Below are 17,083 nucleotides of genomic sequence, written 5' to 3'. Positions count from 1 at the left end.
AAGCAGTACAAACCCAAGTTTCTCATTTTGACAATTGTGGTAAGTTCAGCTTTCTTACTGCTCACACAATTCACATTGTATATCAAGAAAACCATCAAGAAGATTGCAATCATTTCATTGTGTTCTGCTTTTTATAATAGTCTTAGCATTAAAGAAGAATTATACCTTTCAGGGAAGCAACTGTTCATATTTTCCCGATGCTAGGACATTCTTCCGTTGTTTCTTTCCTACTTTGGTTGACATACCTTGCAATTATAAGATAGTCTTGATGCCATTATAAAGCATATTTAATGACTCCACGTTGTAGTGAGCCTGCCTACTACACACTAACTGACTGACTGACTGACTAACTGTCATTAGGGAAAGGGGCTCTAAAATTGAATATGTCTGACTTTAAGATTTATGAACTTATGAACAATAAATCTTTCTTAGCCTCACTTTCTTCAACTGAAGAATCATTGATTCCAAATATAAAATAATCTTGTGGGAGAGAGACAAAAACACTGCATCCAAGTGTCTGGCACATCCTAAGTTTTCTATAACTACTACCAGAACATTCTAGGTGTGCAATAAATGGTAATTACTACTCTATGTTATCATCGTTGCTGGCTGTTCCCATTGTTATTTATAATTTTGCTCTTTTGAAAACTCAGAGCCTCATAAAAATCTAATGAAGTTATAAAGTTAGTTTACAGATGTAAAAATACAACAAGGCCTTTTGCACAAGACCTCACATTAAATCAATTAGCACAAACATTAGATTAAAAATACTGAGAATTTATCTGAATATTCAGAATTTGCTGTGTTCTAGGTACAGTGCCAAGTTCTTTATCTCATTTTATCCTTATAACAACTCTGTAAGGTAAGTGTCACTGTCTCCATTTCACAGTTAAAGAATTGTCATTCACAAGTAAATTAATAAAAGAATGAAATACTCAGGGTCTCATAGAACATGATAGGCAAACTTTGATCCAGATTCACTGGACCTTGGGACCCTTCATACCCTTTAGTTTATTCTGCTTCCACAGAACAAACTACTCAAAGACTTAACTAGCTTTTCCTCTCCCTACCACCAAGTCTGTTCTCAGTCTTGAATATATGCAGCCAAGAAGACAAATGGGATGAGACCAAGAAAGAGAGTGATAACCTGTAAAAGTGTTTCACAGGTATTATGCAAAACTAAACATTGCTGGACTGGCATGACCAACTGGGATCTTGTCAGTCTTTTTCTTAGAGAGAAATTCTTTGTGCCATTCGAATACATAGAGTTGTTTCTGTATGTGCTCAAAAATTACCTACATGGAATAAGGAATCTTTCTAAATTTTTAATTTTGGCCTCTGTACAATATTTCCTCTCTTCTAACTCTTTCTCCATCTACATTTTACTAGGGCAATATGATTTGTGGGTATTATCCCATATGGTTTAGTTCTCTATTTTGTTACTCTGTTAGCTTGGAGATTGTGTGAAACCCGAACCTTCTCTTGTTGAGATCCTTTACAGAGTGATGTAAATATCAAGACAGGATCATGACAAGTAGGTAATGGTGCCTTTATTGCCATAAGCAAATAAAAAATATGTGTTACAAGTTGATCACCATGATCATTAGCAAGATTATTAGGTTCTTTGTTGTCATAGTGACCATGATTAGTCATAATGTTATGATGTTATCGTGGTTCACATTTTAAGTCAGTGTATGTTTATTGTACAAAATGATGGTTTTATTATGAAACTCTCACACACATATATCACATATACTGTGTTCTAATTTTCTTTCCCTACCCTTCCTGTCCCCTGCTCTCCCAGCCGGTCCCCTTCCTGTTTCCTTTTTTTTTCTCCTACTTTCAGGTGCTTTGGGTTTTGTAAGAGTCTCTGCTGTGGGTTTTCACAATATGGTCAGTGAAATCTTGATCAGGAGATCTAGGGAATACAGTCCCTTTTCAGAAGTTAGGAGTCAGATACCTGTAGGTCTTAGAGATGGCATCAAAGTTAGCCTTGGAAAGGTTGCCAAGGGTGACATTGCAGCCCCTGGCTGATATGTAGCAGTCATCAATACTGGTCATTATCAGTAGCTTCTTGGGCACAGGAACAGAGACAATGTCAGTGCCTCTGGAGGCAAGGATGAAATTTACCAGCACAGAGCTACAGTGAACTGTCGTCTTGCACTGAACAATGTGGAGCTTTCCAGTCTTGTTTCCCCAGTAGCCTCTCCACAAAGGGACAATAGAAAGCTTGGCCAAGATGATAGCCCCCTGAGATGGCAGTAGCTACCTCCATGAAGCACCAAACACACACCAAGACCAGCACGCCCATTGTAGACCCCAATACTGACAAAAGCCTTGAACCTTGAACTCTGCCCAGCCAGAGTCTGCCTCTGTGCTGGCGTGAGCTTTAGGACCTCATCCTCTAGGGATCTGCCATGGAAAAAGCCAATAATCTAGGATGCCTTAGTGGGCAGGGAGAATAGGTAGATCTCTTGATCTTCATGTCCTTGACCAGGTAGCATAGCTAGGTGGTGGGGATCTACTTGTTTTCAGCTTTACCTCCATGAGCCTCAACCATGATCTTGACCCCAACGCCTCTGAGGAATCCTCTTAGAGGCATCTGTGGTCTCATAATCCTGTCCCCATCCCCCAGGTCCTCTAGTCCCTCCCACTAGACCAGTATCATCTGCCGTTTGGTGTTTTCCAAGTGAATAAGCAGGTTCCTAATTTTTTTTTGTATCAACATTTGATATTTTTTATTGAAAGGTGATAAGTAGAACAGGTAAATACAGTGGGGACTGTGTGGGGAACATGTGAAGAACGACTATACAGGTGAGATGCAGAAACACCTACTGTTTCCCAGTACCACTTCCTTAGCAAGTTACCACTTCTCTGGGCATTCACCAGCTCAACTGACATCTGTCAACAGGGAGTTCACTTTGTAAGATTCAGCTGCTAGATTCCAGATTACACAAAGTGACTAACTGGCAAATTCTTAAGAAATTTTTTTAAAGAAAAACCCAGACAATTCCTCCCCATCTTTCTCTCTGAATATAGAGTCATCATTTGGAACAGGGTGGTAGTACTTGTCATTAGCTATGCAGATGAATGTCATAAAGATAAATTTCTACTGACTTAGGGAATTAGATCGGGGTTCATTACTTATATTTGAATTCTTTAATCTGCAGTATTTTTAGGACTAGGTCATGATTAGAAATAACTTTAAATGAAAAGTCTCAGAGTAAGTTGCAGAGTAAGTTGTAAGGTTTTCTCTACCAACTCCAGAGAAGACCTATTTATATTTTCTCATCTATTCAATTATAACAAACACTCGTTATACCAATTAAGTTCCCAATTAAACACATTTATTGTATCTAATTTTCATGTAGTATTAAGCAGAAGAAAAGCATATTCAGGTCTCCATAAAGATACAACTCACATTTTGTATAAGAAAAATTTTAATAGAATTTTTCCTTGACTATGAAATTTTTTTTGGTTCGATGATAATTTTTGTTGGTGGTGTATTGCTAAATCATGCACATTTTTAAAGTTACATTCCTCCAACATTTATCAAGCAGATTTACCTCTTGCCAAGTACATTCAATTAAAACACAGATCTTCTAACTGCACCCTATGGGGGTGGGAGGTGTAGACTGCCTAGCCTTTTATTGTTTTTATGTATTTCTTGTACATATGATACATGTAAAGAGGCCATTGCCTTACACGTTTTTCACAGTAGTGTCAGTATAGCCTTGTCAGGTCTTATTGAGGCTGTGTCCAGTGCACATTAAGGTACACAGACAATCAGTCAGTAAAATTCAGTGTTGTCATGATTGGTCCCTTGAGAACTTAAATCCAAAGAGGACTCAGCTAGACCAGGAGATCCTGAGAAATTCCTGGCAGAATGGGTCTGGGATAGCAACTTAAATTGGAGATAGAGCTGAGACTCTGAGGCCAAGGTACAGGGCAGAAACCAAGCTTTTAATTAGCCAGGGCAAGAGGTGATTTTTCTAAAGCTTGCTAATTAAGATATATTTCGCCAAACAATGTGGTTGTTTAAAATAATTTGTTTTAAAATTTCCAGTGTGCCTTTGTAATACATGGGTTTTATTCTTCCATTTTCTTTTGCAGAGTAAGAATATAAATTTAGTGCAGTGTATGTGGAGCAGTTGTTAGAACACTAGGAAGAAATCAGACAATGCTCAGTTTCTGCTTTCTTCTTTTTGCTTCTGCTTTGTTCTGATATTGCAGTTGAGTCTCAATGGGTTCTAATGTAGGAGTGTTTTACTTTCAAACATCTGTCGTCCTATTGGCTGGATGCTCACCCCATGGAAAGTAGTAGTATTCCTTGCTCAGATAATGTATGAATTCTTCTACAGATTACCTCCATACATGGTGTAAAATTATAGTTTCCTAGAGGAATTTTATCACCATAGTGGATGCTGGCTTCACTTTCAGTCACAGAAATTCAAGATGTATGCTTTGATCTAACTTCAGAGCATCTCAAATACCATTTCTAGGTTAGACCATTTCTTTAATGTTAGTTTTTGATTATGAGCTAGAGAAGCAACACAAAGCAGTTCAAACTGGAAGTAAAGGTTTGCTTTCTTATCTAGCCTATAGTTCCCTGTGTGCTAAGACTCCTGTGTGCTCCTGTAGATAGGCGGTCTCAGTGACTACAGAGGCATAGATGCATGGATAAGAGGAAGGCTACTCCTACGTATTAGCATATACATTTTCATGAACAAAACACTTTTTCAAATCTTTAAGAGAAAATGTTATGTTTTCATCATTATCTTAAAAATTGGTAAAGCATGTTAAAACATTAGTCCTTATATGCACAATTTGATTTCTTTAGTCTTTGTACCCATGCTAGTCCTCTTTGTGAAAACTTACTACTGCATTGATTTCTTTTATTTATTTCTTTGTGGCTTACCTCATTAAGAAGCTAAAAGGAAGAATTAGAAAGCTAACTGAAGAAAACACTGGATCATGAAAGACTGTGTGTGGTATATTCTTCACTGATGGCGTTATCCCAGAAAGGAAAACCAGTGGATGTGTGGTCCACAATGTTAACAGTGGAAGTTCATGGTGTTCTTTGTTTTTCCTCTTTCTTCTAGCAATGGCTCAACAACATCCGAGGATCTGTTTTGGAAACTCGATGCGCTGCAAATGTTTGTCTTTGACCTACATTGGCCAGAACAAGAATTTGCCCACCACTTAGAGCAGAGACTTAAACTAATGGCCAGTGATATGATAGAGGCCTGTGTCAAAAGGTAGATGTGTGTTCCAAGTTGCTGCTTAGTATGCCAGGACCCATAATGCCATACTAAGTACCTGTTACTTAATTGTCACAGGGAAGAACTGAATATAAACCAGTGTTTCACAATGTATTGGACATTCCATTCTCTGACCTTAACCCTGGGAACCCCTGTAACTGATGAACTTAATCTGATGATATCATTTTCAGGTCTCCCACCCATTTCTCTAATCAGTAACACCCATACCACATTAATCACATCAGTAACACCCACACCACATTAATCACATCCACCTTGCATATGTCTCTGGGAGAAGTGTGCTTTCCCTCTCAAAGCAACTACGGAAATGGTCTGTTGAAATGCTATGCGTTGTGTATGGTGTCTGTGTGCAGTGAGATGGTGTGAGGAGCTCAACATACAATCCGCACCATCCTTGTTCAGAGATTACTCAGAACCAGTCATTTAGAACTGGCCAGCTACGTCAGACAACTTCCAAGTAACAAATCTCAGCACTGAACCGGAAAGAAGTTAAAGACTTCAGAATCTTTGAGATGAGTTTTCCTTTTTAATCCCAAGCAGCATTATATGCTAATAGCTCAGTCATGTGCCCCCGGTGCCTTTGCTTATGGTGCATTTGTATGAGTCTGTGGTCTGTGGGGAGTACATCCAAGTGTCAATCAGATGTTTGTTGGAACAACTGAGTACGTCTAAGCTCATCGAGCCAAGGAAGTTCAGTTCTTGGGAATAATGTGAAAGCCCTCTTGTAACAAGATAATGATTGGAATTATTTAATTTTTAAAACTCAACTGTGAGTCTCAAGTCTCAAACCTATAGGTCAGATTACTGGGGGCTTCTTTAACAAAGACCAATCAAATTCACCTGTTTGATGGATTTTTTACATACAACTTCAGGCATCTACAAGAAAATTTAAATGGTAAATATGAATTGTAGTTTTCTGTGGTTTATTACCCTTTTCTAGTTTTCTAGGCTGCTATATTCTCTCTCTCTCTCTCTCTCTCTCTCTCTCTCTCTCTCTCTCTCTCTCTCTTTGTTCTGCTCTAACACAAAGGATATCTTGTGCTTATGTGCAGAAGAACATATAGGTTTTCTACTTGGAACTTAACTTAGGCAATAAGTGATTTTTTTCATTAAATATGGTACATTAGACATAAACAAAGGCTTCTTTTGGGTGTTTGCATCATCCTGAGTGGCTGCATAAAACTAGCACTTAAAATATGGTGAAACATGCTTGAACCGTGTTCTATTAAAACCATCACAGTCTAACCTTTATTTGAGATGCCAGGAAAGAACACCCCCACCTGGCTCCACCCCAACCCCCTCCTGCGTACCTCCACCACACTTCTCTGTCTGTAACTGCATGTCCTACACTATCATCATTTGACTTTTACAGACGGGTGGGTGTGTATGTCAAGATTTCTTACTGTAGTTCATGTTTTAATAACTAGAACAAGAACTGCATTCGAACTCAAGCTGCAAAAGGCAAACAAAACAACCGACTTGCGCATCCCAGCTTCTGTGTGCACAATGTTTAATGTGTTAGTGGATGCTAAAAAGCAAAGCACCAAGCTCTGTGCCCTGGATGGAGGACAGGAGGTAAGTCCTTAGGGAGCGGCAGTGTAGCAGAGGATCCTCTGCTCTGCAAGGCTTCTCCTTTTGTATATAAACACTGCTAAAACTTTCCAAGTGGCCTATAATTTCCCATATACCATTTTGGTGTCGACCATTTACATAAACCTTGCTTGTCACATGCAAATGAGGAAGCTAAAAACCTGTCTACTTTGCTTATACAAATTTAGAAGACTCAGAGTTTGCATCCATTAAAAAAAGTCACAAAAAATATAGCATATGAAAAATTCTATTTACACAATAGTTTTCATTTTTGCAGGATCAAGTAGACATTAGTTCTTATTCGGCTGAGCAAAATGACTCAGTGGGTAAGGGTGCTTGCCAGCAAGCCCAGTGACCTCAGTTTAATTGTAGGGACCCACATAGCGGAAGAGAAAATGCTACTCAAAGATTGTCCTTTGACCTCTACACAATGTCAAGGCACCCACCCCCACAAACACACACACACACACAAAATAAACTAATGTAAATTCAGTAAAATGCTAGCACACAGAGATAAATATCTCATTATTCCCCTTTATTTTTTTGTTTGTTTGTTTGCTTGTTTTAAAAATCAAAACTGCACCATCATCTCTCCTCATGCTTTGTTCCTGGTGGCAGGTGAGTGGGTGAAAATGGAGCTGTGTCTCACAGGCTTGGATGTTTACATTGACATTTTGTGTCTTTTCTGTTGTCCTTACCTTTTTCATTATTTCTTTGTTCTTCCCTATGTTCTCCATCATTATTTCATTTTTCCTCCACCACATGATCCAGTTTAGGAATCAGTGGGTAAGTCTCTTGATTTGGTTTCCTTTGGTTTGGGTTGGGTTTTTGTATGTGTGTAGTAGGGAGCTATTATTTGTTTTAGTTTGTTTTTTTTGGGGGGGTGGACATCTTTATTTGGGAATTATATATGTTTTTTTATCTTTTTTCAAATTAAAATAGTGGTCTGTTTCAAGGTATTTTAGGCTTTGATATATATGTACAAAATTAACAGCATGTAAATACACTTTGAAGGATGTCAAACAGAAACTTCTTCTCTCAGGCAAAATCCACAAACTTACTTTTACATTTTAAAAAGATAAAGTTATTTAAAGCCAAATGAATTCACCATCCTTAAAGTCTAAATAAATATAGAGGCAGAATGATTTAGTATTTTCGATTGTGTAGATATATTTTATACTTCCTGCAGAATATAAGCTTTAGATAACGATAAAGCCTATGTTAGGATAAGGCATTAGCATTGGTATCAGGAGACCACACACATACCCCAAAGTCACTTAATATTGAAGGATGTAAATGTGGATTTCAACAAGACACAGTCTCCCAATTACCTGGGATATAAGCATCAGCCTCTACAGATAAGGAGGAAGCAGTCTGCATCATGAGACCCATATCCACCCAAAAAAGGTTGTCCTAGAGTGTTACCCAAACCTTGGAGGTGCAGGCCCTCAAATTGTCATGTACACATGATTGACCAGGTTGTAATCAGTTGTTGTCATTAGTTAGTATTTTTTCTTCTATGACCATATTAATTCTTATAAAGTCACCCTGCTGAAACCTGAGAGACAAATAACAGGGCCACCCTCACTCACGTAGCTAGCAGTTTTATAAGGACTTCACTGACTATAAAGCAGGCTAAGAAGACCTGAAGCTGTGAGCTTCATTTGTGTTTAGACCATGTGTAGGTATTTGCTATTTGGACTTCATATATTCAAACATATATGCTTATATTTTACTATGTGCAATTTAGGGGAAAACATACTTTTAATACCATATTATACAGTCATACAAATATATATGTAAGTAGCTGATCTGCCAGTGTTACAGAATTTTCAGTAATTACCACTGTCTGATCACATACAACATCATTTATTATCTCTAATTATCCAAATGAGAAAGCCCCTGACTTGAATGGCAGTGGCCCCTAATCACCTCTTCATGTTTTTCAGTATCTAGATGCAAACCTTGAGTGTCTATCTGAGAATATTATCTTATGTGTCTTCATAAGCCCATTCTCTTCTCACCTAGATTATGGACTCACTTTCCCATAAGTACTGGGTGAATATATTAGATCTTATTTTAGTATGTACACAGTACTTGACAATGTACCAGGCTCTTGGCAAATATGTGTTGGGTAAACTAACAGGCTGATTAATTGCCACTGCTTTAATTTTTCTCCCCCATAAGAAACAATTCACTGTAGTGTTGAAAAAGAGAAGCAGCCACTGTGTCCACAAATAACAAACAGTCACGTGGTCAAATGATTCTTTACATTAGGAAGTGAAGTCAGTTTGAAGAGTAATCTGCTACTGTTCATTATGTCTCCACCTGTACCTTCTCACCAGAGACAATTAGCTCCCTACGACTTCACACAATTAATATAGTTCAAAATGTGCAGGCGTAAAACCTATTAGCAACTGTGAAAAGTAATAAACAAGTTCAAAAGAAAAGGATCATGTATGTGGCTTTACATCGCCAATAAATACACGTACATAATTAGTCAGTTCCTCCGTCCTTCCATCCATCAGCCTTTGTGTCTTTCTGTGTCTGTCCGTTTGTCTGTCTGTCTCTCTAAGTTGTTACAAATTAGTAAATATATGTAGAGGTGAATAAGTAGACATCATGTTCCACAAAGCAACAAAGTTGTTGACAAAACTAGATTACTGGACACTTCAGAACTGTGTAAAACAAACTACATAGTTAAACCTAGGAGAAATGGAGCTAACTCACTGAACTACACTAATTTGTTATTAATATGTTGTTGCTGAAATTAAAAAAGGCATCCATTACTGACCACATCAAAGGCCTGCCTGTGTTCCCAGGTTGCAATTCTATTTTCTTATGTTCCACATGAGGCAAAGTTGCTCTCCAAGGCCCAGAATAGAGTTTAATGAAGTGATTAGTGAGTGAATGGTCTACTCATGTGACAGATGTTTATAATGAGTCAGCAGACCAGGCCAGTCCCTCAGGACAGATGTTGAGATCATAAAATCACCACATTGTTTAGAATCTGTATTATACATTACTATAGAAAGGCAGCCAACTGCCTATGCTGTAGACATTCATCTGCCCTTGGAGCCACTTCGCCTTGGTCTCATTGGCTGAGAATGAGGATGGGGGAACATGACCAAATTAATGGGGTAGCTCAGAGGAGAAAGAAGTCCTTCTTCTACAGGATTAGTTATCAATTAAAGGAGAAGGCTCCCATTCCCAGAGCAAGCCAATCAATCCTACTAAAATGCATCTTAAAAGCAGGGAGAAAGTGTAGGTTGAGCTGGCATTTGGTTAGTCTTCATTTCTAGTACATTTGCATGTGAACAGGCCAGGGAAATGATGATTTTCAATGTGCCTGGACTCTGAAGCAAGGACTTCTAAGTGGTTGTCAAGATGTAAATTGAGATTTATTTTCAGAAGAAGCAAGGTATAACCTGTTTGCTTTTGAGGGCAGATATGGAAAAGAAATCTTGGAGCTGAGCTGCATCCTGCCAACACTGGCACTTGAGAGTAGCAATCCAACTTAAGAATATTTTAAAGTAAAAAATATGAATGTTTTTAGAAGAATTTATAGTGGTTTGGGAGCTTAGTAGTTGCTTATTTAGTAAAATGTTTCCTTGCAAGCATGAGAACCTGAATTCCGTCCCCTGAAACCCCTGAAATTTCCTGTAGTGCAGGATTGTTCTCTGAGAGCATGAAGTCAGAAACAAAAGGGCCACTAGAACTTGTTGGTTAACAGAACTAGGCAAATTAGAGAGCCCCAGACCAGTGAGAGACCCTGTATCAACAAACAAAGCAACCAACTACTGTAGAATGACCCAATGTCCTCTAACCCATACATGCAGGTATACACCTATACATGCATGTGCCCACACATATCACACACATACACACACACACACACACACACACACACACACACCATTTATAGAAGATTCTGTATTGAGGACAAAAGACATTCTAATTTTTTTGTTTGTTTGTTTTTTGTTTTTTGTTTTTCGAGACAGGATTTCTCTGTGTAGCCCTGGCTGTCCTGGAACTCACTCTGTAGACCAGGCTGGCCTTGAACTCAGAAATCTGCCTGTCTTTGCCTCCCAACTGCTGAGATTAAAGGTATATGCCACCACTGCCCAGCTTCCAAATTTTTATCAATGTTGTCTGTTCATTGAAGTGGAAAGCAACATATCAGTTTTAGCTTAGGCAATAAAAATAGTTTTGGAAAAAATTATGTTTGTTTCTATCGTATGATTTGAAGTATTACATTTAATCTTTGGAAGTACCAGGCCTATTTAATAATTTACTAGCTTTTGTTTAATATAGTTGGCATACTTATGGTTTATGTCTTTGCAGAATGGATATATAAAATAGGGGTATTCACACTGTATCCTGGCTCATGTTCCAAGATGATACAGTGGATATAAAATAACAAACTTCCATATTGTATAAATTTAGTGACCCCCTTTTTTGTTTGCCTCTGGAGATAAAAGATAGATACTTCTTAATCCATTTGTTTTTCAATTTAACTTCATTCATTCTTATAAATCCATTTCTATCTCTACTGGCCTCTTGCACCCCCAAGCATGAAAGTAGTGCACAGGCATACATGTAGGCAAAACACCCATACACAGAAACAGAATTAATAAACAAAATCATTTTTAAATGATTTTTAAAGGATTAAACTATGAGATATATAGCAACTAGAGTCTTGAGGCCAAGTCATATCTAAGAACACCTTTGAGAGTCTGGATGTCTTAATAGCACCCCCCTGATGTAGAGTGCTTTCCATTTCAGTGGGATGCAGGGAGCTGCATGCCTATCTCCTGTGTCTCTTTCCAGCTTGACTTCCTAGTTGAGCAATGACTGCCATTCCATTCCTCCGTACTGCAAGACTCCAGTCTGGAACAGGGCACATGAAAGGGGAGAGGCAGAGCTCATTTGCATTAGCTCCTTCACTACCTAGTTTTTTGGGCTGCTTTTGGCTGGACCTGGGAGGCCCTTTGCAAGGGTTATCTGTCGGGTCTTACCCTATAGTCTCAATGCTGAAACTGTTACATTGACCCTGAAATACATCTATGACCCAGAACATTAACTATTTAAATGGGTCTTGACTACCGACCAGTCGGCTCTTTGACTAAACTTCACTCTTCTGCTTCAACTTTGTTTTTTTCTATTGTCCCATTTTCAAGACCAAAACAAAAATTTCACCTCTCCTGCAGAATAAATTTACCCACTGTGTGCATTCCTTTTACCCTATGGGGAACAAAACTTTGGGAGTCAGCAAGGCTTTAAGTGAACCAGACAAACAGTACAGAGCCAGAAAGCTCAGTGGTCATGTGCATGTGGCTAATTTAAGACCAGTGTCAATACACATGCACACACAGACACACACACGCACACACAGAGAGAGAGACACACAGAAGAGAGAGAGAGAGAGAGAGAGAGAGAGAGAGAGAGAATAATTTGGAAGCTCCTACATTATGCTTCCTTTATTATTTACACAAGTAGGTGATGACCACTCTAACTATTAAAGCCCTTGAGGCTGTGAGGATCATTCCCAAGTATTCCAAAGCATGAGTTGATGTTTTGTTCTGTGTGGAAACTTTGAGACATGTTCTTAGAAGAAAGAAAAAATAGCTCTCAGAAGCTCAGACCTTAGGGAACCATTCAGCCAGCAGCTGTGAAGCTGGTCTAGTGTTTGCCCCGCCCTGAGGACTTTCAGTCTAGTGTTTGCCCCGCCCTGAGGACTCTCAGTCAGTCTATTATGCTCCCTGTCCTAGAAGCCTTGAATCATCAGGATAAAGTTAGTCTTTACAAGTCACATTTTCTGTGAAGTGGCCATTGGGGACAATCTGCTGTCAGATAAATGCTTCCAAAGACAGAATTACTGTTTACATAGATGGACCTACATGTGCCATGGAATCGAAGTCTGCTAACTTAAGAACTGAACCATCTATCAAGCTCTCTAAAGAAGCCAAAGCAGATGTCTTAAACACATCTCTTTTTGTGTTTATTTAAAGATGCCTTGTTCAGGAGGAAGCAGCAACAGCACTTTGGGGAGTAATGGTGTTTTGTTTTACCTCTCATGGCCTATTAATTTGTTACCATCTATTCCCTTTTGTTGATGAAATTTTAATTTTGCCCTTGCTTGAGCATGTTGTAAGAATTGTATACAATGCTACTCCCGGGCTGACAAAAAAAGTTCTTGTAGGGCGAACAATTGGGAGTGCATTTTATTTCTAGAGCACATTTAAAATAACTTATGAATGAGAGTTGTCAGACATGAAATGCTGTATTAATTAAATCTTTTTCGAGTCTTTTTGCTTCTCTGGCTAAACCAACCCTTTAGAAAAATACAGGGCCACCTTCATTACAGAGGAGAAGACAAAAAGTACCCTTCACATTCCTCTGCCTGAATAAGGATAAGAACTCAATTCAGCCCCGTAATAACCCCATTAGCTGCTTAACTCAGCGGCGCACATGGGAAAATTTTCCAACCGCAATGTAAAAAGTGTTGACTGGATGGATCGTTGTCTCGGCTTTGTTCTTTTAATGTTCAAAATGATCGTTTTAAGTAAATTTGATATGCCATAACTACTAGCTTTAGAGCAGTTGTGACTTACAACAAAGAATTCATGTCTACAGCCACTAATGCATTTTGTCTTTTGAAACCTAGCAACAGTACCATTCAAAAATAGATGATTTGATTGACAACACCGTGAAAGAAATCATTGCGCTGCTGGTTTCAAAGGTAATGTATCACGAATTCACCTTTGCCTGTAAAATTAAGACATAATCTTCAAATTAGAATTTGTTAGATGAATCTCTTATATTTCTAAATACCTGAGTATGAAATTGTAGTTAAAAAATAAATAAATGTGAGCTGGGGTGTAATTTAGTGTCAGAGTGTATGCCTGTCATGTATAAAGCCAGCATTCAATCCTTACAGTACAAAATAAATAAATAAATGCATACATGCATGTATGTACACATGCGTACACACACACACACACACACAGAGTTGTTTCAGTTGTAATAAAAACTTCAGACAAAAAAATGTGGAGGTTGACAGAATATGTGAAGAATTTGTCATTTCTTGGAAGAGTTTCCCTTTGAAAAACAGTTCTTTTCAGATCACATTCATGCTCTCAGTTTGACTTCCAGAGAAGATTTGAGTATCATCAGTCTTTGAACTTAGCCTGCTTGTTATGATGACATCCCTAGAGCTAAAGATCTAGCTTTAACCACAGGCAGGCAGGGTTGTATCTGAACTTCACTCCAGAAATTTCCTGCACATTGTTTGAAATACCTTTGATAGATGTGATGATGCCCTTTCATTGTATACATGAAAATAAAGAATAAACAGCTTTGCATTTAGCAGTTATGTGACTTGGATGCAACTGAAGCAATATAGATGGCCACAGGATGCATAAATAAGGTCTGAGCATGGTCAGTGAGGCTTGGCTGCAAGCATAGATATTTATTTAGAATAAAGAGCTTACTAAGGAATATGTTGGCAACACCAAGAACTTAAAGAGGTCGAAAAGTATTTGCTAATGGGTTCAAGGTCCCAGCCAGAGGAGAGAGATAAGCACTTTACCCTATTACACTAAGAACAGTTATAGTTGTGATTATTTAACCGTCTAATTCAAAACACCTAGAATAGATAAACTTATAATGGCCTCATCAGAAAGAGCAGAGGACGGGAAAATTAAGTATCCCATGTTGATAACATACAGTGTATAAAGGTACCAAAAATTATATACCACATAAAGATTCACAATGATTACTTGTCTTTTAAATGGTGGGGAAAGAAAATGGATATTCTCTAAATGTGACTTTGACACGAGCAGTTCCATCTAGTCCTTCAAAGCTTTGTGTCAAAGAAGTTCAAAGCAGACTTCATAAAACAGCTCAAAGAGTATGTCAGTTACAAAAAACAAAAAACCCACAGATTTTATAAGTAAACATGATTTTTAGATAACAATTGAAATTTTTAATCCTTATTAATAATTTAAGGAGTGCAGGTACCAGTTTTTGGACTAAATGAGCTTAGATGATTTTAAGTTGACACTATTGAAAACTATGAAGTGAGCCACTCCATTCCACATATAAGGGATCTAAATTGTTAGAGTCTGTCTGAAAGATACTTTAGAAGTATCAAAGGCATATAACATCCTTTTACCTTTTGGCACCTTTCACAATACTCATAGATGCACAAAATATTCCCATTTGATGTGCGTTGTGTCGTATCCTACCAGAATTTGGAAGCAACTTTAGAGAAATAGCAAAGCTGTCAGACATCTATTTAACCTATGATTTGAGGGAGTCTTAATGACAATGGATGTTTTAAAATATAGTACCAAATGGATAAAAGGTGAGAACGTAAAAGGGTAAAGTACAATCTGAAATTACATTAACTTAGAAATATGCTATTTTGAATGTCACTGGTGTTAACAAAGGATGGGCTTGCTGGCAGGGTTATGATTGATGTCTTTTGCCTTTGTGTGTATGTTTCAAATTCTCTGATAACAGGTCTTGGGGTATGAAACAACCACTAAATCAAATGGCTTCAGAATAATGATATCCGGATCCTATCTATGGAAGGGAACTTACAGGAAGAAGGGTGTCTCTGACCTGACGGTGTAAGAGGCTACAGTTTGTCCTTGTCAGGGACAATGAGGTGCTGCTCACACTGTCTGCAGAAAAGACGCAGAGCAAGAGTCCCTGCACTCCCTGCACTCTTTCATCCTGTCCTTTGCACTCTTCTGATTGGATGCTAATTTCAGATACCTTGGGCTTTTTGTGGTTTCACAATTTCTTTTTGACCTCTATTGACTGTTAAAGCTATCTGGTGAACAGAGCAAGTTCTAGGGCAGCCAGCAACATGCAGAGAAACCCTGTCTCAAAACAAAAGAAAACAAAAAAACAAAACAAGACAAAAGGACTCTATCTCCATCATGATTCCTAGCATCAGGCATGGTGATAGAGCAGCAGCATGTTTTGACCACTAATAGTAGGCCCACTGTCAGATGGCTCCCTGACATAGAACTCTAGAGATGATGCTCACGCTGTGGGTCTCTGCCATGAAGCCAGGTCGTCCTGCAGGAGTCTGTGCATGGCAAATCTCTCTGCACTGGGGTTCAATCCTGTAACACAGTGAGATTGCCCTCTGACTAGGACCCCTCCTGTAATTTGGGCCTCCTGGACTCTGGACTAGTTTGATGCTTGTAGTATGGGTCTCCTCTCATTCCTGGGCATCTGGATTTGGGTTTGCAACTGCTATCTAGTTTTATCCCAATGTCTTCCTGCCCCTCTATGCTCTTGGCTCTCCCAGGACCTCTTCCTTGATTCTTAGTGTTCCTTCCCTCTTTCCTGGGACCAGTATATCTCAGACTCCTCCCACTCACAGGGCTTCTGTTTCACCATGTACTGCAGAGCTGTCTTCCAGTATGTTCATGATTCTCTGCATGTTGGTAAATATAGTTGATGTGTTGATGCGTTACACACTATCTTCCTTTGTGCTGCCTGACTTCAGTTCCATGTCTATATCCCTTTATCTGATGTCTTCAGACTCATATAGCGTGCAGCATGTGTTCTTGTGTGTAGGAAAGAGCCTACTCTTTTCATACACTTCTCTCTGGTTAGCAACTAAATGCTGGTTTTCTTGGATTTCGTTGGTCTCATTTTAAACTTACTCTACAAATCTCTGTGGCTTTCTTTTGGCTTAGCTCCATACCAGTGATTCTGACTGCACTCACATGTGAAGGGCAGTATTGAATCATGGCTAAACTCTAACCTCAGACCTGCTCTGGAATTCTGACTCCCCCATTAACTGTCTCATCTTGACATACATAAGCAGATTCCTTGTGGATTCATTTCCTCAATTATAAAGTGAAAGTACTTATTATTATATGGTGGTATCATTTACCAGAATTATTAATATTTACTAATAGGATTGGTACAGAATTATGAAGAAGCACCTGTTAGTATAAAGTTAACCTTAGGGCAGAAGTTTGGATGCTCTAAGTACTAAATGTGAATTCATGCTACTATTGTTGTTCTTATTTTTACATACAAGCTCATATTTCTAGAGGCCTGCTGTCTACCTCCACAAGTCAGTTTCTATGAGAACACACACATCATCTCCAACCTAAGTGCTTCTCTTCTGCAATTCCTGAGTCCACTGATATTACTGGTCACCCCATTGTAGAAGCATC

General features: G+C 38.5%; 1 protein-coding gene across 24 annotated transcripts in view; it reads left to right on the top strand.

Annotated features, from left to right (window-relative positions):
* Cadps2 (calcium dependent secretion activator 2) overlaps positions 1 to 17,083 on the top strand; it is a 529,581-nt gene that overhangs the window by 462,540 nt on the left and 49,958 nt on the right. For 12 of the 24 annotated variants that reach the window (XM_031381283.1, XM_031381275.1, XM_031381289.1 and 9 more), the window contains 3 exons: positions 5,103 to 5,258; positions 6,710 to 6,857; positions 13,540 to 13,614. In XM_031381283.1, the coding sequence (XP_031237143.1) occupies positions 5,103 to 5,258; positions 6,710 to 6,857; positions 13,540 to 13,614 (379 nt within the window). The other 12 variants (XM_031381287.1, XM_031381271.1, XM_031381280.1 and 9 more) reach the window with 3 other exon arrangements.

This window comes from Mastomys coucha, unplaced genomic scaffold, assembly GCF_008632895.1.
Source record: "Mastomys coucha isolate ucsf_1 unplaced genomic scaffold, UCSF_Mcou_1 pScaffold20, whole genome shotgun sequence".
Lineage (NCBI taxonomy): Eukaryota > Metazoa > Chordata > Mammalia > Rodentia > Muridae > Mastomys > Mastomys coucha.
This window is presented reverse-complemented; position numbering and strand designations above follow the sequence as displayed.